General features: G+C 39.0%; 1 protein-coding gene across 4 annotated transcripts in view; it reads left to right on the top strand.

Annotated features, from left to right (window-relative positions):
• Positions 1-741: 741 nt before the first annotated feature.
• Positions 742-23501, top strand: part of LOC134627351 (butyrophilin subfamily 1 member A1-like) — a 52744-nt gene continuing 29984 nt past the window's right edge. For 2 of the 4 annotated variants that reach the window (XM_063473358.1, XM_063473359.1), the window contains exons 1-3: positions 745-944; positions 18501-18803; positions 22731-23006. In XM_063473358.1, the coding sequence (XP_063329428.1) occupies positions 869-944; positions 18501-18803; positions 22731-23006 (655 nt within the window). In that variant the 5' untranslated portion in view covers positions 745-868. Of the gene's footprint in view, positions 945-11603; positions 11911-18500; positions 18804-22730; positions 23007-23501 lie in introns of those variants that run through there. The other 2 variants (XM_063473356.1, XM_063473357.1) reach the window with 2 other exon arrangements.

Genomic DNA, 23501 nt, shown 5'->3' with positions numbered 1-23501 from the left:
TATTTAGAATTAACAGGTGTAACAAGATTAGTGACAGTAACAATTCTTTAATGATTCTGGATGAGAGAACTGCAATAATGTTATTCATAGGAAGTCGGTGGGGTCAACATGGACAGGACGATAGTTAAAAACAGGATGTTGTGATCTCAGCAGGAGCCGAGAGGGAAGAAGTAGAGTTTGTATCAGGCCTTTCTTTTTTGTTTGTGCGCATGATATTTATGAATCTTTACAGAAACAGATTTGCAATAAACACACTGCAATCAAAACATGACTCGTTTCTGCCATATTGCTTCTTCTTATTTCAACTTTATCACTTTTAGCGCTCCTTAAGTTTACTGCAGATCACCTCACGCTGTCTGAAACACACAGTCGCTGTTTTAAAGTAAACCCAGTATCTCCGTTCAGTGACGCGAACAGACACACACTGTGTACGCTGTGACTGCAGCTGCCGAACAAAGCTGCATCATAATGTTAATATCACAGAATCATATGTATTTTTCCTTAGTTTTTGATCTCTCTCTCTCTCAGACACACTCACACACACACAAACAATTTTGGGAAATTGGGAACTGCTCATAAAGATAACGAACCTTTTTTTCTTTTTTCTTTTCTTTTTTTAAAAAACTGTGTATTTCTGCTGCAGTTAGACATTTTAATATGCCAGTGTAACTGTCACTGTTACTACAAGTTAAGGCTAAAATGCGCTGATGCTGTGACAGTTTACTCCGGAAGTGCATTATGACCCGCTGCATTCGCGCACTAGAAACCGAAAGTGTTCAAAACTGCGTCAGTGCGCTGAGAGGAGTGGCTCTGAGTTCCGTTATTTTCGAGAGATACTGTATTTCATCCTCGGAAGATTTCTGCAGACATGGAGCTTCTATCACTTCTGTTTATGAGCTCCTGCTTCCTGACTTTGTCCGGACTGACGTTTGGTGATCAATCCGGTAAGAAAATCGTTCATTTATTATTTATTTACTGATCATAGGTGCACGCGCAGTTATGGAACAATGGAGTGTTTGTGAACACGCAGCAGCGTGGGGCCTTAAGGCTGTTCAGGCTGATGGTTTCGTGGGTGGATGCCTGCACCATCCGTACCAGTCACTTTATCTTTTAACGCAGCTGTCCGCAGTAGCGGTTTTTGATACGGGCGGCATCGTGGTGGGGGGCGGCATCACGGGCATAGGCAAAAAAAAAAAAAAAAATCAGCCAGCGCATATTGGGAATATCATAGGCACCGATCGGTTTTCTATCGCCCATTTCCTGGGAGTAAGGGCGCCCTCCGTTTGCGAGGTGCGCCTGCTGCTTGCGGCACAGGGAGGAGAGGGCGGGGCGGCGGGGGATTCTCTGGCTGGCTGACGAAGCATCTAATTACCAACTCGCAAAATAAAACAAAATAAAAACAAACCAACAAACACGAAAACACCAGACATTATGATACAGACTTATAATTTGCACCGATGTTTTTCGAAATTCTATAAAGTGAGAGCGAGAGCCCTCGGTGCGCCTGCGCGCTGAAGTCAAAGTAAACTTTATTGTCATCTCCGCTACATACAGTCCAGTATATAGAGAGACGAGACGACGAGGCTCCAGTTACAGCAGTGCAAGTAAACAAACAATAAATATAAGAAGAGTAAGAAAATAAATATACACTTTAGGACCAGGGGTAAAGGGATCAATAACAATTTAAAATTTATAATTTACAGTTTGATGATTTAAAGTCTCACACAACCCGTCGAAAGGGGGCCGGCTGCTTCCAAATAGAGCACATTTCATTCATAATGATGTAAATCCAAGCCCATTATGTATTCATGATTTGAATCCTGGGTTGTGTGAAATCCCAGAAATACACCTTAGACAAAGTGAATCTGTGAACTAAGGTGTAGGTATGTTAGGTTATGTTGTGGTGATCCTCGAGTTGGGGGATTTGTGTTCATACTGGAGTGCAAAATTAAAACCAATGGAAGATGGACAAGAAAAGTTCAAAGCCATCAGGTGCTCAGTTTAGAAAAATAGAAAAGAAGAGGAAGAGAAATGAGCAAAAGATACAGGTAAGCAGATGTGTCATTGGATAATGGCAGGTCATCCTGAAACAATCAGAATCAGAATACTTTATTAATCCCTAAGGAAATAATGTGGATTACAGTTGCTCCAAAAAGAAATGGTAAAAATAGCAACAGTAACAGACTAAACTCCAAACAATACATTATGTTACAGATTTTAATATTAATTAGTCATTGTCAATTGTTGATTTGTCCTGTTCTCATTGTATGACGAATTATGATGGCTGTTTGGTAGCTGTTTGCATACAATGCATACTCTCTCTCTCTCTCTCTTCATGTGTGTGTGTGCTTCTCTGGTGAATTTCGACAACAGTTTTATGTTAATGTACAATCCTTAATATGTTTTATGTGTGTGTGTGTGTGTGTGGGGGGGGGGGGGGGGGGGCTAAGGGAGTGTTCGCCCAGGGCGCCAAACAGGCTAGGACCGCCACTGGCTGTCCGCATTGTGTTTTGCATTATGTGAGTATTACGGTGAACAAAACAAACCCGACGTCAACATTTTCAGGCGAACGTGTTTTCAACATCATTAACATGTGATCTGCCATTAATAACGTAACAAAACATGAAATACAGAAAAATACAGACAAGATGTACAAAATCAAAATATTAACAGACTGAGCAAACTTACTAATAACCACATTTGTAAGTTACTAATTTGACTTTAGATCAGTGATATTCACCCTCACAGTGCAAATATCAAGTCAGTATGATACTGTATTACAAAGTAAAAGCCTTCGGAAATGTAATACATGGACATATATTCAGTGAGCTCTTTAAAATTACACCTGTGGTTCACTGGGAGGCATGAACACATTTTGTCTTGGCATGGCTGCAGTAAGTTGTCTCCTTTCAGGAGTTTTTGTATTTAATGATTTGTTATATCAGTCAGACCACGTGTTCATCACGTTCACCTACACCTAAAGATGGCTTTTATTTTGAAACAGGAGCTCAGTTTCTCTTACCGTAATACCTTGCATACACAGAAAAAGGAAAACAAAGTGGGGTTCGCTTGTCTGCGTTTCTGGAAATGAGGGCTGTAAAATACAGAGTCTACATAGATTAATGTGCATTATCTTAAACAAAAACATGATCATGATTATTTATGGTCATTTATTAAAGAAACTCAGTTTCATTTTGAGATGTCTTTAACTTTAGGTGTGGCCTTATCAACAGCGGTCTGTGTGCTGCTTCCTGAAACGCAGATCCTTTTTCTTTCCTGTTGAGACACCAACTGTCTAACGTTTGCTTCTGAAAATTAAATTTAAGTGTGTGTCTGCTACATGAAGCTTTAAAGACACTATAGCTTTATGTTATACTGACCAACCACAACGAAATGAAAACAAGACTCACAAAAACTGAAAGAGCTGACACACACACACAGCGTATAGCTCTTGTTTTTTTCCTCTCAGGCTGTAGGTAATAATTACAGTCTGGAATATTCGCTTGCTAACATTAGCAGCTGCATTCTCACAGATGTGGTGCACATGGCTCTGATAAAGAGAAGTTAAAAATAGAAACAAGAAAATACATGAAAATCTCTCTGTGCGCACGTTTGGCAGGTACACAGACTTTTTAACTATGTTCAAATGTCTGTGCAGAAACAGATTAAAACCTGAAACACTTCAGTTGTGTTTGCTTTAAAAATAAAATCCCAGATTTATTCCTGAGGAGCAGAATGAGACTCAGCTCTAAGCACTCAGCGTGAGGAGTTATAAAGTTTTTAGAATTTGCATGTTTTCAGATATTTAGTCAACTTACAGAAGAACAACACAGCTCTGCAACACCACTGACCAGTGAGAGACAATTAATGGGAGCAAAGATGGGAAATTAATTTTTGACTCCTGCAGTTTATAATAATGTGCATTACATGGCAAACAGGAAAAGACAGCAGCATTTACATGTGTGTAAGGCAACTCAATTATTTTGTAACTGTAGGTGTAACACCCCTTTCTAAACTTGGGATAGAGATTTTAATGTTGTGCTGGGCCAACAGCTAAGGTTTGACTGCTGGAGCAAATTGAGTGACTAATGAAACGCTCCGAGAACTTGATTTTATCAAGTTCACAAAAGAATAATGTCATATACATACAATGAAAACAGCATTACACGAAAGGAAAACTTGGGACCGAAATCATGGAAAATAATAAAAACCACACCCCAGGGGATTTGGCTCAGTCTCTCTCGTGTCAGGCCACACCTTGCAGTGGGAGTCCAGCAATAAGGCCTCTCCTTGCATGATGTGCAAAGGAGCAGTGAGGTGCAATTTTGTCCAACCACTTAAGTAGACTTTGTACAGTTCAAGGGTCGTCCAAAGAATTTAACTTCCTTCTCAGAACAATCATCTCAAGGAATCCTGGAGGGGTGGCTCGCCATCTTTGGACTTTTCTTCAAAGAACTGTACACCCAAAATACCTGACCTGTATAACACAGTAACATTCAGGAACCAACATTTAGACATTCATACAGAAAAAACAAAAACCAAAAACAAACAAACAAAACATATCCCCTTTTCTGTAAACTGCATTTACTTCACAATGAACACAACGAGGGGTTGACACAGGAACATACAGTGTCTACAGCATACATATAACCTGCAGTCTTTGCATACAGCGTTATAGGAAGCTAACAAAATCTAATGTAACCAAGCTCACTGGTGTCGAATAAACGGGCAAAGAAATAAATGGATAATTTATTTATTACATAAATTAAACATACGTCCTCCCATTTATTCCCAGACAAGATTTACAATACATCCTACTGAATATCCCAGCTGTACATGAGACCTAATCCACCAAAGGTGTGGAAAGAAATAACACTGCAAACTGTCACACCCTGTTTAGAGACACTGCAATTTACCTGTGCACGCACTGCAAACAATTAGGGTCTCAGCACAGCTGGGAATCAGCGCTATGTCTGACCTGCAATCTGGGTTATAAAGGGAAGTGGCACAAACAAACAAAAAAAATACAAGAGAGAAAGAGGTTAGTCCGTCCTTACAAGACTCACCCCCAATCATTAACCGCCTTTACGGCTGGACGGACTAACCACAACAGAATTACAAAAAACAAAAAAGGGACAGTAGAGACAGCACGACAACAGCTGCAAAAAATAATCATTTTTTATTAAACTATCTAAAAAAAAATAAAATAAATCCACCTCCAATATTAATTGACTGCGAGCGGGGAAACCAATCTAGAGCTCGATCAGGTCCTCCATTAAAATTTGTCACACCAAAAACAGTCCAACAGCACACATTAAAAAATAAGAACCTATAAGAATAAATCATCAAAGAAGAGCAAAAATCTCTTCCCAGGCACTTTACCTGCTCACACCAGGGTGAGTTAATCATCTCTGGACTGCCCCACAGAGGAACGCTGGCCTCGCCCCACACACCCACTAACTTTTCAAAGCTTCTCGGCCAATCACCTGGCCGAGGGCAGCAAACTGCCAGGTGACACTTGTTACACTAATATAAAATTTAATCTTCACAATTGTACATTTACAACCACATGGCTACTAGCATTCGCCGCGATAGCCGTTAGCATATCATCGTTGATGGTTTAACTTCACAATATTCTTGTTCACAACAAGTTCACTCACCCAGAAGAATCCCAGCAATAACAAAACTCTTCTCCAGTTAACAACAGTTGGCAGACAGTTTGTTTCCTCCGTACAATCCAAAAGAAGAAAAGCAACCACGTTTGCCACTTGGAACACTGGACCTTTTTTCCTCTTTTTTCCTGATCACTGGAGCTGCTTCCCAGTGAATGCGAGGAAGCGGCGCTTCCCCTCTGTATACTTCAAAGACGATCCGGACATCACAAGCTCCTGCTATTCAATTACCTCTCAACAAAATAATTTTACTATATAAAATTTGATAATGAAAGTAACATTCAAACTTCACTCATAATATACTGAGACTATTGGTAACTCTAGGGTTGCATAAGCTGTATAAACTTGAATGCTTATTGGATTTAAACATATCAGGTGATGTGTATTTGTGTAATGAGAGAGGCTGTGGCCAAAGGGAATCACCACACCATATTAAGGTGTGCATAATTATGAAGCAGCTTCGTTTCCTCAGGCAAAATGGGCCAAAAAAGACATTTAACTGTTTTTGAAAGGTCAAAACTTTCAAGTCTTTCAGAGGGATGCAGCACTCATGGAATTGCTAAAATGTTGGGATGTGATCACAGAGTCATGAAGAGTTTTATTTCAAACCAAAATGCCAAAGATTTGATAAGAATCAAACATGAAGCTGCTGGGAAGCCGCTGTCCTCCAGCGCTGTCATACTCCAGAACTACAACTTACCTGGAGTAACCTGAGGTACGAGGTGTTCAGTGCTCAGAGTCATGGCCAAGCTAAGGAAGGTTAAACCTGACCACCACTGAACAATACACATACAGTAAATTGAAACATCAAAATATGTGAAAACAGATTCTTTTCAAAGGTTTTAATAACTGGTGACAAGAGTGAGTCTTGATGCACCAGATGGATGGACCTGTGGCTGGATCAGTAACAGGCGCAGAGCTCCAGTTAAATCACACAGCAGCAAGGTGGAGGTGGTGTACTGGTATTGGCTGGTGTCACTGAAGATGAGCCAGTTGGACCTTTTTAGGCTGAAGATGGGCACAAAGTCAACGCCCAGACAGTTTTTGAAGAAACTTTGTTCTAGCTGACGTACAGGAAAAGGTCTGCATCTTTCAAGAAGACTTCGAAGCTTATGTCTTCTGTGTTGTGAGACGTGATGAGTCATGTGCTGAGGTGTTTTTTTCTGCTCTCAAACTGATCTCCCTGTTAGAGCTCAGTCTGGGGGGAGTTCTTTTTTCATTTTATACCTCTCTCTACCTCTCTGACCTGTCTTCCCCATGTGATGTTGTGTAATCAGTTTTGGGAAGGTTACTTTTAAAATGTATTCCACTACAGATTACAGAATACATGCCCCAAAATGTATTCTGTAACGTATTCCGTTACGTTACTCAATGAGAGTAACGTATTCGGAATACTTTGGATTACTTAATATATTATCATGCTTTTTACAACTACATGAATGTACTATTGCTGTGATTTATTACTATTACTGAAGGTCCGCGGCTCCGAACCGTAGTAAAGGGACCTCTGACTAATGCGGCGGGTTCCGTGTCGGGCCTGTAGCCGAAAAATAGCTTTACTTTGTTGTCTGGGTCAATTTTGAGACAGAGAGAGGCGTTGAAAGGCTGCTCCAACGGAACTTATTGTTTCGGAGGAAAACACGAACACAGCGTACAGTCGAGTCTTAATAGCTTACTTACAACTGGGCTCGTCAGGCACTCTTCTTGGGTGCAGTGGTTATTATTATATTTACATGCTTCCAGCTCCCGTTTCTGCTCGGTGATAACTCGTACTTTTCCTTTTTCTCCCTCCCTCGCTCACAGACACATAAGGGGTATGGTAGTCCATTCTCCCTGCAGCACGGACTACACTGCCCATGAGGCTACATTCTTTAGGGCCATGCCTGTAGCATTCTGCCTATTAGCTTAGCACAACAACAACAACAAAAAAGCGCTCTCTCACCCAGGAAACACGCAGAGAGAGCGCGCGTCGCCCTGCAACCATGGCAACCGTAACGCTGCCGCCTGGAACAACAGAGCGTAGCTGTCAAACAAACCCAAACAGTCCTGACCCGCCACAATATGAAACAGGAAAATACCGCCGTGTAATCCATTTATTTCAACAAAGTAACTGTATTCTAAATACCACCTTTTTAAACGGTAACTGTAACGGAATACAGTTACTCATATTTTGTATTTTAAATACGTAACGTATGTATTCTGTTACTCCCCAACACTGTGTTTAATGTATGTATGGTCGGAAGGGTAAGATGGCGCTGACAAAAGGTCGGCAGCCTTAACCCAATTTCCTTCGGGATCAATAAAGTTTTATTAAATTGAATTGAATTCTCATATTTTTCCTTGCTTAAATAGTCAGGCTTGACATAAATTAACATTATTGGATTGACCAAGAGCTCTGTAGATGTTCAACAATAAAATACAAGATGCTTAATAATTGTGCACACAGTGTCTAGCTAAAGGGTAATATAAACAGTTATTATAACTAGAGATGGACCGATCCGATATTACGTATCGGTATCGGTCCGATACTGACCTAAATTACTGGACCGGATATCGGAGAGAAATAAAAAATGTAATCCGATCCGAAGTATCACAAAATCACCTCAGAAAACGTGCTACTTGGCGTAACCCAGCTCGGCGCATCGGAGCAGTATGTGTCACGTGATAGAGCGGCTGTTGTCTGCGAGACCTGCCGGTGGTCTGTTGGAGCATTTGGAGCCTCGCTACATGCTTCCTAACCGCGGCATTTTATCTCGGCGAAAACTATCCCAGAGAAGTAAAGCAAGTGTGTAAGTTCATCTCTGAATGTTTGCATGGTATTTCCACGTTAGGCTTAACAGCTGATATATTGAGCCACAGCTGGACTGGCCATCGGAGTTCCATACTGAGGTGAAAAGGAAGCGATTTGTCCCGTACTTCAGCTAGAATGAAAAAATAGACACAAAGCTGGAGTTATTCTGTCTTTGCTGCGCAGTTGCATCTACTTCTCTCATTCACTCCCCCTTCCTCTCCTGTTATTACTTCACACATGAAATGATCAGCTGATCGGCTTTTCTGCCGTAGGTCCCGTCTTTCTTGTTTGTTTATCGCCCACTTTGCGCTAGAAAGAGGAGACCAGCGGATAAACAACAGCAGCACGTTTAAGCGTGATAAACTGTTGTTAGAATGTATTTAATATCAGCTGAGGTTTGCTGGAGCCACAGCTGTAAAAGCTGCTGGTCATGATATCAGTCTGGATATGTGGTGAGAGGGAAACATGAAGATGAAACCAGGAGATGTCCTTACTGAATCATCAGAGCTGAACAGGTGATGGAGAAACAGGTTTACCTTTTAGGTGACATGAATGAGTTGAAGGGAAGTTATGAACTGTTTCTGAGAGACAAATAACACCAGGATCCTTTTCTATGTAGCTGACGGCTAGTAACTGTGCAGGGGCGGGTCTAGCAAAGTGTTGCCAGGGGGGCAAGTTGGGCCAGGTTGGGCATTGACAGGGAAAGGGGGGCACAAAGAAATACTTTTGTTCTTGTTCTTTGTTATGTCATTTAAAAACCTTGAATAAATACTTATCTGAATCTTACAACAAAAGTGGTCATCTGATTAAATGTATAGAAATCCATTATTGTATATAGTAACTACTAAACGCCTTCAACGCTTATTCCCTTCCGATGCTGACGGTGGATCAAGGAGACCAGCGCATAGGCTGCAGGCCCGGATGTACTGTCTACATTGGCTGTCTCTCACCCTTTACCCACCCTTGTTGCTTGTCATGTGTTTCTTTGGTGTATTAGGAGTTTTTTTTCATGTGCTATGTGCAGAGGTGTTTTTTTCTGTTCTCAAACTGATCTCCCTGTTGGAGCTCAGTCTGGGGGGAGTTATTTTTTCTCCTTATCTTTCCTCATGTGGTGCATTTTCCATTGTTATACCTCTCTGACCTGTCTTCCCCATGTGATGTTTTTGTGTAATGTATGTATGGTCGGAGGGTAAGATGGCGCCGCCATTGCGTGCAATAGGTCGGCAGCCTTAACATGAAATTTCCCCTTGTGGGACTAATAAAGGTATATCAAATCAAATCAAATCAAACTAATAAGTCTAATATATACCCTAGTAAGCTATAGTACTTTTTCCTATGGGAAGGCACCATCTGTGCAGTCTGCAGTTCTGGTGAAGAAAGATGTTGAATCTATTTAATTATTGTAGAAAAATAATTGATTTCTGTGCATTTGTTTTACACTTGCATTAAATTAAAGTTGATTACATCGATTAAGGGCGGGGGGTGGTTCCCTAATATTTTTGCTGGGAGTTGGCAACCCTATTAGTTAGGTAGGCAAGTACTCTTTAAAATACCAGAATAGGGAGGATGGTGTAGGTTTAAATTTATTACATTGATCAGTGTTGCTGAACTATAAAATGTTTTGGGTGGAGTGTATTTTTTGCATACAGGTATAACAGAATAGCTTCAGTCTCTTGTTTTTTAAAACTTGAGTATGAACTTATACAAAATGCAGTAAGATATTTATAAAAAACAGTTTTATTGATTACAAAATACGCTATATCGGATTCATATCGGTATCGGCAGATATCCAAATTTATGATATCGGAATCGGTATCGGACATTAAAAAGTGGTATCGTGCCATCTCTAATTATGACACAAATGAAGCTGTGCTGAGGAAATGTGCAACAGAGTGTAACAACACATATGAAGGTGTGTGTGTGAGAGAGCGAGAGAGAAACTGAGGCTGGCCTTAACCTTAGAACCTGCTGATTCTGGAGATAGGAGTGGATCCTCTCTCTTTACCACAGCCTGTACACAAAGAGTTTTACCATAACCCAGTGGTTCCCAAACTTTTTTTGCTGGGCCCCCCTTTGTTTTACAAAAAAAACACACTCATATTTTGTATTCAAACTTCATTGCGGTTTATTTCACACCTCAAACATTTAGTAAACAATTAAGCAAATACAAGTAATCTGCAATAAATTACAGGTAGTAAGAAAATAAACTACTAACTCTTTCACGCTACGTCCGCACCTACACGGGTATTTCTGAAAACGCAGCTGTTTCGTCCACACGTAAACGGCATTTCGAATCACCGAAAACGGAGATTTTTTAAACTCCTTTTTTGCGTTTACGTGTGGACGAGGAATACAGAGGTATGTGCCTTTTTTCACGTCACGCTGTGCGCATGTTATTGTTTACATGAGATGAATTGCAGAATGGCAGATAGAGACACAATACTGTTAATCTGACTGTCTGCAGGTTTTACACGCTTACATATACACACGCAGTTACTGTCCCTCCATTTAGAAAGGCAGAGGCGTCACGGTGTGATTATTTTACGTGTAGTTGTTTTTTCCTGTGTAATAATATTCAACATTGCTATCAATAAATTTTTCAAAAATGCCTCTGTGCAAAATGGGTTTAAAAACAAACAACTGTGGGATGCTGTTTGTCCGGGATTTAGACAGGGGGAACAAATCGTGGCAGGATCAGTCTGATGTTATTTGTATCCCACTGTAACTTTACTGTATAAAGAGCTAACATCTCCAAAATGTCAGGAGTAGTTAGTCATTATGAGAAGTGTTTGTGAACTAAAAATCAAGAATGTGTGATAGTGTTTGTCCGTGATTTGAAGAGCCCAACACGTGCTCCAGACGCAGGGAAAACCAATTCTGCAGGGGAGACCTACCTCGGCACTTGTGCAGGTGAAACCAAAGGGCAGATATGCTTCACCATATTTTCTAGTCTTTGGCTTAGAATGAAGTTGGTTTGGAAACATATTCAGCGATGCTTCATCTCCTGCTTTGCGTTTGTGTGTGAGCCCCCATCAAAAACCTGTCCATTATGCTAGCAGTGTCCAAGCGTCCCCCCCCCCCTTTCATTCCGCGCCCCCCCTGCAATGGCTCTGCGCCCCCCCCTAGGGAACGGGCCCCACACTTTGGGAAGGTCTGCCATAACCAGTCATTTCTAGTCATCAGTCTTTCTCCTGTCACCTCTTCTGTGTAACTGTTGCTGAAAAACGGTGACAGATTACACCGGAAGTGTAGGCTTACTGCTTTTAGAGAACAGAAACTCAGAACTCGATCAGTGCCTTAAGAGGAGTGGCTGTGAGTGTGTTATATTAGAGAGATATTACTCTTTTGATCCTCAGCAGATTTCTGCAGACATGGAGTTTCTACCACTTCTCTTTATGTGCTTCTGTTTCATGACTTTGTCTGGACTGACGTTTGGTGATCAATCCGGTAAGAAGCGTATTGATGTAGAGGCTGAGTACGTTTAAAGGTGGTCGATGGGTGGAGTAAAGTGATGCCACTGTTATGAATAAAACTTGTGGTGTAGAGTAAGTCCAGTAACTCTAGCCGTACTTATCTTGTCCATTTATTGCTCACCATCGGTTGCATTTGTTGTTCCACACTTCATCTTAGTATCCAACATCATTCAGAATAAATCACAACAGTGCAGCAGCTACAAAAGGTTTTCTCCCTCAGACCAAAAACATGTGGCCCTAATTAAATGTGCCTGCATTAAATACAGCTATTTACATACAAACAGTGATACCTAGCGGCACACATAAGGCAATAAACACAAAAATGGCTTCTACAATTTATTTAGACTGATCATCTGTGCAAGCACAGTCATGGTACAGATGGAGGGTGTGTGAACAGGTCTGGAGCCTTAAACCTGTTCAGGCCTCTGGTTTAGTGGGTGGACCACTGCAGATCTATACCTGTGATATCAGCGTTTAAGGCTGCTGTGTCGATTTTGTTTTCTGTATTTCATGCATACTAGGTATTATGGTAAGAGAAACTAAGACATGGTTAAAAAAAAACAATCATCAAGTGAATAAGATTTCAACATTAACCACCACAAGCAGTCTTAATGACACAATAAATCATGAGATACATAATATAGAAACTGGTGGGAAAAAACTGGAGAGTAAGTAAACTCCTTGTTTCCAAGGACTAGCTTTCATTTAGATCCACAGTATAAACCCTCACAGTGTTACCCAGTCATTATCAAGTTAGCCTGATGTTGGATTTCAAAGTAAAAGCCCTCTGAAATTTTAAAAAAATATATATATAATGATATTCACATTCTTTAGTGGTTGTTAGTTGTTTTTTAATAAAGGGTGCTGAGCATATATTTTCTTTTTTTTTTATATATTTAGTGGTTAACATAAAACTTTTCATGTGCATTTTTCACTCTAGTCATCCTCTTCAGCTTGTCCTTATCAGAGTCGTGACAGCTGTCACAGGGTGAGAGGCGGGTACACCCTGGACAGGTCGTCAGTCTATCACAGGCTAACACAGACAGGAACTCACATTGAAACTCCACAGAGAAAGGCCCGGCTGGTTGGTGGTGTCAAACTCAGATCCTTCTCGCTCTGAGGCAGCAGTGCTAACCTCTGAGCTATGATTACAAGGCTTGATGCAAAATGTTCTTCACATTTTAGTCCTTGACAGGTTAAACCACAATAAATAGCAATAGGATACACGTGGTGTGTGTATGTTTTTTTGCCTCTTACAACCCGGTGATTCTCCTGTGGTTTGAAATCCAGGAAACTAACCGCTCTTGCTAGATTGTATCATGTCATCTCAACAAGAATAAATTAAGTTGTTGAATTTTACGCAGCTCGTGCATGATTTAAATACTTTCACCAAAGAAACATTAATTTTTTTTGTTCAAATAACAAGTTAATAAATGGTGAATGTAGGAGGCATTCAGAATCTATTGCAATATACTGTTTTCTCTCTACATTCAGATTTTTATTCTGTGATCATTTGCACCAGATTTAACTTGTGATTTGAAAATGCCGGTGTGTTTATGTTATCAATCAGAAGTGAAATTAATTTGTGAAGACACTAAATTTCCTCACAATCCATTCTAAATTTGGATTTAAAATCAGATAAGAAAATAAATATTTTATAACTTTGTGGAATTTTATTATTATTTTGAAAAACTAAGTTCTGACACCATAAAGAAGCTACTTTGGCTGCTCCATTACTCACAAGAGGTCTTCACAGCAGGCAGCTCTGCACATTTGGACTCCTTTGGTGACGCCTCCTCATCAGAGCAGGGAACTTTCTCTTGTTAGGTGAATGCATATACCACTGGAGCTGTTAATATTAATAATAATGATATGTGTGGATGTGAGCATTAATGGTTGACTGTCCCTGTGATAGATTTCCACAATTATATGAAGTTGTACCTTCAGAATGAAGTCAGAATGAAAATATAATTGAAAACAATGAACTCCAGCATACCAGCCATAATAATAGCAATAGTACCAGTCTTTGTAATAATCATTGTAGCAATAACAGTAGCAATAATAATAATAAAAATTGTTAAACTAAAATAATATCTTTATTATGATAGTAATGTATAATAATTCAAATGAATGTGTCAACAAAGCATAGTAATTTTTTTTATATACAGCATCTACAATTTGAACATTTTTAACAACAATTTCTATATTTTTATGTATTTCATGATTTATTATATCATTAATGACTGGATACATGCTGTTTAATGATTAAATCACATTCACCTTAAAAACTGCTTTTAGTTTGAAATCCAAGCTCAGTTTCTCTTACCATAATACCCAGTATACACGCGTAACGCAGGACATAGTGAGGAGCTGGTTTGATCACTGTAGCAGATCAATAAAATGAAAGTATCCTCTTGATTATTTCTGATACTCGTTGGTTCATTTGGAGATGTCTTTAGATGTGACGTGTCAGCGGTTTGTGTGCTGCTTCCTGAAAACCCACAAAAAGCCCTTCGATTCGTCAGTTTATAAGATTTCTTCATCATTAAAGTAATCCAGTAATAGTCACCAGTAGAAGTGTTGACAGTTGATTCCGCAAACGTTCATTTTCCAAACTGTAAACACAGAGTTTGTGTCCCCGATGTTTCCCCCCGCCTCCTCGCTTACAGCGCTGTTACTGCCATCTATGTGTCGGTCGCGAACGAAATGGCTCTTAGAGCCGGATCTTTGACGTGAACGACGCCAGCCGGCTCCTTATCGCGAGCCGTGGGGTTTTTTTTTTTCCTTCTCTCACCCTCTCTCTCGCACTTTTTTTCTGCTTCACTCTGCACGCGAGCCTTGTGCTTTGCGCTGGGCAGAGGGGGGAGGGGCGGTAGTTACACTCGCAGTAGCACAGGAACAGAGCGGGAGAGAGAGAGAGAGAAAGAGAGCCAGGGACAACAAGGTTACATTAGAAAGGTATAGTAATCATCCACAACTATTTTCAGTTGCGGATGATAAAGGATTCAGAAAGTTTATTCATGCAGGCCTATATGACAGAGAATGTGCATCTTCTTTTTGTTTTCATATTTTAATTTATATTTAATTGTGTTGTGGTTTGCAGCGTTTTGTGTTGTTCCATTTTAAATTTGTTTAAAAGGAAAAAGCTGAAAATTTAAATAGTTAAAAGTTGAACTGTGACTAGTTGGTTTTTGTATTATATGATTTACTTATTACATTTTATGTGGAGTGAATAAATAAAAGTATATTTACGTTGGTCCCTACAGACAAAGCACGTACAAACTCCAAAACACCTAAAAAACTCCAAAACACGTAAAAACTCAGAAGCACGTAAAAACTCCAAAACACATACAAAACACAACAGAAGTGCTCCAGGATGCTAGGGCGCAGTGTTGAGCTTTTGTTACCTAGTGGCTACACAAGCCAGCAAGTACCAACGACCGGATTTGGTGTGTGGTAGTAACAGGTAAATGAACATTTTTTAAAATTATTTAAATATATATGAGTGCTTGTGTATAAATACACAAACAATACACATATGCTTTCAATCGTGTAATTTAAGTGATCTAGGTAGCTCTGTTTTGGAAGTTCAGTTAACGCTAGAAATGTATTTTGGAGTTTGTACGTGCTTTGTCTCTAGGGGCCACTGTATATATTTATATATAAACATATATAAATAAAACCACTTTTTTTTACATTAGTAATTCCTTTTGTGCATAATTTCATATTATTGTTAATAATAAATTAATTAAAGCAACAAAACAACCTGAAGAGCCGGTTCGGAGCCCAAAGTGCCGGCTCTTTTTAGTGAGGCGAGCCGAAAGAGCCGGTTCTCTAAAAAGAGCCAGAAATCCCATAACTACTGCCATCATGTACCCCGGTTTAATGCAGTAACTGGGCTTTGAAAGTGACCAATCACATGAGTGCCTTCTTCCTTTGTGTTCCGCCTCCAAACTGTCAGCTTCGGGAGCAGAGCTGCTGCAGGGTTTGCTGAGCAGAGACCTTCGACTGTGTTCTGGCTTCTTGGTGCACTTAGCTGCTGGTTGTTGTTGTGTGTACTGCCTGCATGTGACTTTATTTTATTGATGTTGTGTAATTCCACACATATGTTCTCGTTTTAACATATGACATAGAAACTGAACAACAGTGTTTCCTGAAAACCCTCTCTTGTCTGATCATTTCATAATAACATTTAAATTTACAGTAACTGATTACACAGCAGTGGGGAGTAGACTTCATCACAGTATATGTCTTTCTGAAAGTGCTGTAACTAAGTTTAAGAATATAATTCTCCCACTGTTATCATCTTCAGAGCAGCTACTCCAACAGAGGTCAATATCTATTTAATAATTTTACCTCCTTACTGCGTATGACTCTGGATACTGTAGCTCCTGTAGAAAAAGAGCCTCAAAACAAAAGTACTTGGCTTTCTGGTATAACTCTCAAATGTGCAGATTAAAGCAGATAACTGTGATAAGATTGCTTTCAGAGCCATTGCGCCAGTAAAGGGGGATGGTGCATCTGACCCCTCGGCTGTAATTGGTCCAGCCCAGAGTCAATCATGACCAAGTGGCCAATCCACCACCTTTCATACTTTATACCGTTCTAAAAAAATAAAATAAAATAAAATGGAATGGCCAGTCCAGCCGTGCTTGTAAGAATGAGAGGAAATGGTCTCACTAATTTGGAAAAAGAAAGAAAAAAGATTAATAGTTAACAGACTAAATATATCTATGTATATATGTATATAAATATATGTACACACTAGTGATTAAATGCCACCAGGGGCAAATGGGATTTTGCAGAGTGGCAAGAATGAGCAGCAGTACAGACTGAACAGTACAAAGAAATTTTTGCAGTTAGTACAGTATTGCACATTTTTTTTCTGTTAATATAAATACCAATAAAGTGGAGTGACCAGTGCAGATTGCACAGAGTACTTGTGAAGCTGCAGGGTAACTTCTGAGTGCATCCTCCAGAGTGTGTTGTGTGTGTTTAAGTGTCGTGGTTGAGGTGTCGTATGGCTTGAGGGTAGAAACTGTTTTTAAGTCTTGTAGTCTGAGCAGGCAGACTCCTGTAACGTCTACCAGATGGTAACAAGGAGAAGACCCTGAGCAACTTAATCTTAACAACAGTTACCTCACGGTGAAGAAGAGATTAAAAAAAAAAGTTCCAAGAGTTCATATGGATGCAGTCATATTAGCAGAAATCAGTATTCAGAGACTGACTGACTTCTAAAAACATAAATGTAATAAATACAGTAAAGGTGAGCCATTATACTCATTTCTAGTTCCATATTTTATCCTTGGACACTACTGGAACAGTTTAGCATGATTCACAGTTCACTATGATCCTTGTTTATCTCAGACTGGGCCTTGGTGGAGCCTCTGAGTTCATCCTCTCTGAAACAAACTTGATAAGATAAGACCTGCATCTGTCTACTTATCAAAGCTCGGAGATGCCCAGGGAGTCTACACTAAACAAAATAAATCTCTGTGATGCAGCTATAAACACTGAGTAAATAAATAAATGTTTACGTCTCCCCATATATCAGACACACAGCTGTTTAAAGGGTTTTCTGACTGTGTGATTATAAAACATCCATGACCACATTTAGAATCATAATAAGTCTAATACAGCAGGTTGTTTTGCTTCCCTTTTGAGGTCACCTTTAGTGACGGGACAGGAGAAAACCTCGGGGGTGAGCCCTGTTTGTGATGATGTCACTGATCATTACATCATCATGTGTTAATGTATGAGCTGATACACTAATAGGTAAAGACTGACACAACAACAACAACCATGAACTTTATCCAAAGATTGTCTTTAAAAACTGTCCATGGTTAAGACAGATGTTAATGACATGTTTGTTTGTATTTGTATATTTAGCTAATGTTATGCTAGATGTCATAGTCAGGGGGGGCTTGTGGTATTCCAGGAAGAGCTAAGACCCCAAATCCAGACTCATTGGCAGGTCTCAAACTTACAACAAACAAACTACCCACAGCGTGTTTGATGTGGAAAAAGGCTGAGGATAGACAGGAGCTATAAACCCACAGCAGGTAATTAGAGACAGCAGACACACCTGGCAACACAACTGAAACTCATTAGGGAAAATAAAACTGAGGAAAGTAAAACTGAACACTAAACACACTGGACAAGGATCACTAAAATAAAACAAGAAATCACTAACACAGAGACAAGAACTCAAACGTATGAAATGTTCACAGAAAGACAAACATGGAAAAAAGACACAAAACAAGACTGAGTGCAGAGAAAGGAAATACAAAGAGGAAGTAATAAACTGAAAGTCATCAATAACTAACTCGGATTAAAGGCACAAATAATAAAATCAGAAACCAATACAGAGGCCAAAATAACTATAAAACACAAAATACTATTTATCAAATTTATATTGGAAATATAATCAAACTCTTCAGCTTCTTCACCCTCCATTTAAACCTGTCATTCAAACTGTGCAGTGGGGCGTGGACCACAGAAAAATGTGAAGAGGAACTAAACTGAAGAGTGAACTCACTGTTTAATTCATGTTTTGTCTTTCAGGGAAAACTGTGAATGCGAATGAAGGTGATGATGCCATTTTACCCTGTTCCCTTGGCACCAATGAGAACATTGAGTTTGTGCGGTTTGAGTGGACGAAGGAAGGAACTGAAAAGAAGGTGTATATACATGATACTGGGCTGGATCATAGTCCTGCCCTCCCAGGTCGAGTCTCACATTTTCGAGATCTGCAGCACGGCAGCGCCTCCATAAGAATAAATAAAGTTCAACTGGAGGACGAAGGAAACTACACCTGCAACTTTCCAAGCAGAGGAAAAACATTCAGGATTGAGCTTCTTGTTGTTGGTGAGTGCTGTTATAAATCAGCTGATTGTTTACAGATGAAACAGTCAGCATGCACATCAGGGTCTCACCCCTACAGCACACCTGTAGTGATATTTGGTGGACAAAACTGAGACCGTCCCATGTGCATGCTGGTCCTGCTCCTGTCTACTTATCAGAAATCTGACGTGCTCACAGAGTCGTCACTAAACAAAATAAAATCTCTGTGACGTCTCAACTCTGTGAGGAACTTTACATCACACAGACCTCAGTGGACCTGTGGATGTAGAAGCTATGATCCAGTCTGATGTTCACATGTGTTTCTAGTACAGCAAACTGAGTTAATCAGCTCAGAGTTTGTTGAACATGCTTCCTGGAACAGAGTCCGGCTAAACCCCAAACATACACTGTATATAAAAGCTGGACATGACATCACTAACTGGTTAATGACGTCCTGTTATGGTATCCCAAGCTGACTGTTTCACCGTCCCCATTTTGGTGTTTTGAATTAACTTTTGCTTTATCCTAATTTTCCTAATTATCCTAAAACTACTGATAACTTATTTAAACAGGTTTTTTCACATTTGTGAAAGTGAAAGATTTCCTAAAACTGAATATAATATATAATATAAATATAAGTGACTAATTCTGTTTCCTAAATCTGATTAAACTGTAACTGAAAAGTATTGATCAAATAAAACAATACAAAACAACATTGGTTCTCAGCACCTATGTTCAATTTAAACATGTTTCTCAAGTCTTCCTGGAGCTGAGAAATCAGCATCTCAGTTCAGTTCATTTCTGCTCTGTTAGGGGAAAATCCCCATATTATTGATAAGGAAAAATAAGTGGGGGTCGCCTTCACTCAGCATGACTGAATGAAGAGTTTTAGGACAGAGAGTTTTGGTACTGCACCATCTGATCTCATAATGTCTCCCCCCAAAAAGAAAACACAACAGGCAGAAGACATGATTTTGTGCAATTTGCAAAGTAAATTGTGTGCTGCAGACTTTATAATTCACATTTGTGTGATTTGTTTAAATATTTTCTTCCTAAAAAGTAAAATCTTACAAATAAATATGCTGTAAGGCCACAAAACCACATCTGTTCACAACAGTTACAAAACTGACACCGTGCCTCTTCAGTAAATCCAGCAGCTCTTCAATGTCAAAAGAAGATTTTGTGCTGCTGCAGATGTTTGTAAATCTGACCCTAAATGTTCCTTCTTTAAAATTCTAATCCTTGTAATGAAGGGATATTTTTTACAGGCTGTTCTTGCTTATATGACCAAACATCAGAGTTAGGACAAATTGTGCTACATCAGGACAGATTAATGTAAGGTCCTTCCCACTGTCAGCACACGCCTCTTCTCTTTTCCTAATTCCCCACCTTTCCTTGAAAAACAGGTTAAGAATAGCAGCTATGAGGTGCTTTTGGAACTTAACCTCCTATGTGCATGCTGGTCCTGCGTATGTCAATTTATCAAAAATTTGAGGAGTCTTCAAAAAAAAAAAAGAAAGAAGAAAATCTCTGCAAATGCAACTTTAAACACTGAATAAATATTAAGTTCTCCTTATATTTCAGACACACAGCTGTTCAAAGTGTGACTCACTGTGTGATTATCTGCCATCCACCAGCATAAACCAGCCTCCAGTTTAAATGTTTAAGGTTTTATTTTAATCTGTGACTGTGCCTTCTTTTGGGATTATAAAAAAAAAACACATGTCCAATATAGCAGGATAACACTTCTGAGTTTATTTTCATCAGTTTTATCTGACTGACAAATTGATGAGACCACAGTCACCTCTAACATGTGTGTTTCTTTTTCCTTTCAGAGCCCATATTAACTTGTTAGAGCCTCTCACAGTCATGTGCACGTCTGCATGTCTGTAACTACCAGAATAAACTGTAATAATTTCCAAACCATAAATAGCTGATACCTGCCTGTTTGATCACTGTGAAATAAAATATGTGATATTTCATGTAGTCTGTTAGTTTTACCTTTAGCTCTAACACAGATCATCTGTTTGAAGATTATGCAGGAAATGACCGAAGCCTTGATGTTTTAAAGCTTTTACTTCATATATTAAATACAGTTAATCAGTCATTATAAGGGCTACAAGGCTGAAATTTACTGGATATCATCTTCATTTTGTCTACAATAAATGTGTCAAGTTTCATTCTGATATATGGAAGTAGCTCTAAGATATTAGAGTGTAGTTCAAAGTGCAAAGCAGAGTATCTCTAACAGAGTATCTCAATTGCTCAAAACTCCATAAAAATCTCTCCAAGGTTAACAAATAATGAGGATTCATTCAATTTCTTTTTGCATTTCAAATGTTCCTAAATGCTAAATTCAAGTACAAAATGGTGCACTGAATAATTAAAATAAAGATTTACACATTTATTATAATTTAATCGCTTCTTTTTCGACAGACAAAACAGTTTTATTTGATTTCTTTTCGTTCCATTGTAACACCGAGGCTAACTACGTTAACTTCCATATATGGTCAGACAGGTGATTTTCCCGGCTTCAAACTGACAGTGGTTTCACTGCGGTTAATTTCTATTATATGACAGTAGCTGTCAATCAAACGCGCTTATAGCTAGCGTGAAGCTTCACTTTTCTGATTGGCTGATCGGATTAATCGTCTTCAGAACGTCGGACAAAGATACCGATTGGTTAAATCCGCTCATGGGCGTTTAGAGATTTCAGAGATACCGGACTTGATTGATAAAATATTTATCAGTACTTAAAAATTGGTTTTAATGTCTCAGTTTTAGAAGTTTGTGTAGCTCCGATAAAACTTTTCGAGCGAATAAAGTCACGTTTTTTCAGGTTATTTTTACTCCCGGCTAAACTCAAACGAGCTGAAGTTAATTTGCGGAGTTTTGTTCTTTAAATCGAGCTCATGTTTGTCTTTTAAACATGTTTATCATTCCAATAAACGGCTTTTATCGCTGATGCGACAGGCTAGCAGTAAGGTTAATGACGATTTACTGCCGTAAATGAAGACTTTACTGTTTTTATGTCGTAAATCCTTCACTGATATTCACGAATCTGCTGAAAAACGAACGTCCCAGCTTTCAAATGACGTAAAAATGTCTGTATCGGTGTTTCCGGTCATCATGAAAATATGCAGTATGATAATTTATTAGTTTTTACATGTAAACTTGGGTCGCATACAACCTCTGCGTTTCAAAAGGTTAAAGGTCCGAAACGTCTCCGGTGAGTTGCGTTTGTGGTGACGTCACAGTTAAAGATTGATCCATCAGCGACTTTACTGTCTTTTGGTTGGAACCCTGCAAAGCATTTACTGATTATTTTTTATAAACAGTTCATAGAAATAAAACTGTTTTAATTGTATTTGTAAGTGTATATGTAAATATTTGGTGTGGGTTTTTGCTACATTATCTAATTAATTATTAGTTCAGTAACCAAAAATCTGTTATTGATCCAGGCACTGTGTTCCTTAGACGTAGCTGTTCAGTCCAGTAGAAAACTACCTGATGAGATTATGCTCAAACTGTATCGCATCCCTCTCAGTGTAATTAATAATTTAAATTATGTGGAGAAATTTGGATTCAAATGTATTTTTATTTTAGAGAGCTTTTGTTGATGATATTTTTTGTAACCTCCACAGTTATTACATTATGAAATGCCTGAAACTTTTTTTTTAATCTTTTATATAACTCTTAGACAAACTTTGGGACGTCCAAACTTTTTCTGTGTGGAAATTTCTTAATGTGAGTCAAAAAATATTGTTAAGAGTAAAAACTAAATTTCTCATCAAACATCAGAGCTGTGATGTTAGAAAAGTTAACGCAGTACTCCGCTTTTTGTTCTCAAACACATTATAACCCACATCTGCACTTAGAGTAGCTGAACAGGAAAAAATAAGCAATTAACTGCCATTGTTCTTACATAATCTGTCTGTTATGTGTTCACAGGAGCAGCAGAGCCAGAGATCACAATTGTTGTTCAAAGAAATGGCTGGGCGCTGCTTCAGTGTGATGTTAAGAATGCTTATCCCAAACCTACAGTGAAGTGGCGGGACAGTAACAATGAAACCATTCATTCTGAGGAGCCACAGGTCTCTAAACAAGGAGATCGCTTCAACATCGTCCTCAAAGCTACTGTGAAAAAACCCGACCGCTATCACTGTGTCGCCACACAGAGGGAAATCAAACATGAGGCGCAAAAAGAAATCAATGTAGATTTTGATGGTGAGTGGCATTTTAATCATTAAACGATTCTTATTGCTTTTGAAAAACGTAAATAATATTCTCAGATTCAATGCAAAGAGTGATGTCTTCAAGGAAACAAAAGATTAAAAAGACAATCAAATATCTGGAAAATGTCAGATTCACTGAAACTGAAGCAAAAAGCAACTTTAGTCTGAATTCAACTCATAAATGATTTTGTTTGTATATAAGACTTCTTGCAGGTGTCATTATGTCCTGTTGTGGTCCCTAAATCCAGAGATGGGAGTAGCCCAACATACGAAGTGCCTAATTGTTGCTGCAACCCACAGAAGACTTAATGATACAAACATAGCAGCAAATTTAAAATAACAAGTCTGAGACGTCTTTCTGTATTGATGTTAATAAATTAAACAATAAAACCAACAAAGAAACAGGACTCCCAATCATATACTGTGTATTAAAGATGAACAAGTGTTTACTGAGGTCAGAGAGTAAGTGAGCTAAAGGTCTGTTTCC

This window comes from Pelmatolapia mariae, linkage group LG5 (genome assembly GCF_036321145.2).
Source record: "Pelmatolapia mariae isolate MD_Pm_ZW linkage group LG5, Pm_UMD_F_2, whole genome shotgun sequence".
NCBI lineage: Eukaryota > Metazoa > Chordata > Actinopteri > Cichliformes > Cichlidae > Pelmatolapia > Pelmatolapia mariae.
This window is presented reverse-complemented; position numbering and strand designations above follow the sequence as displayed.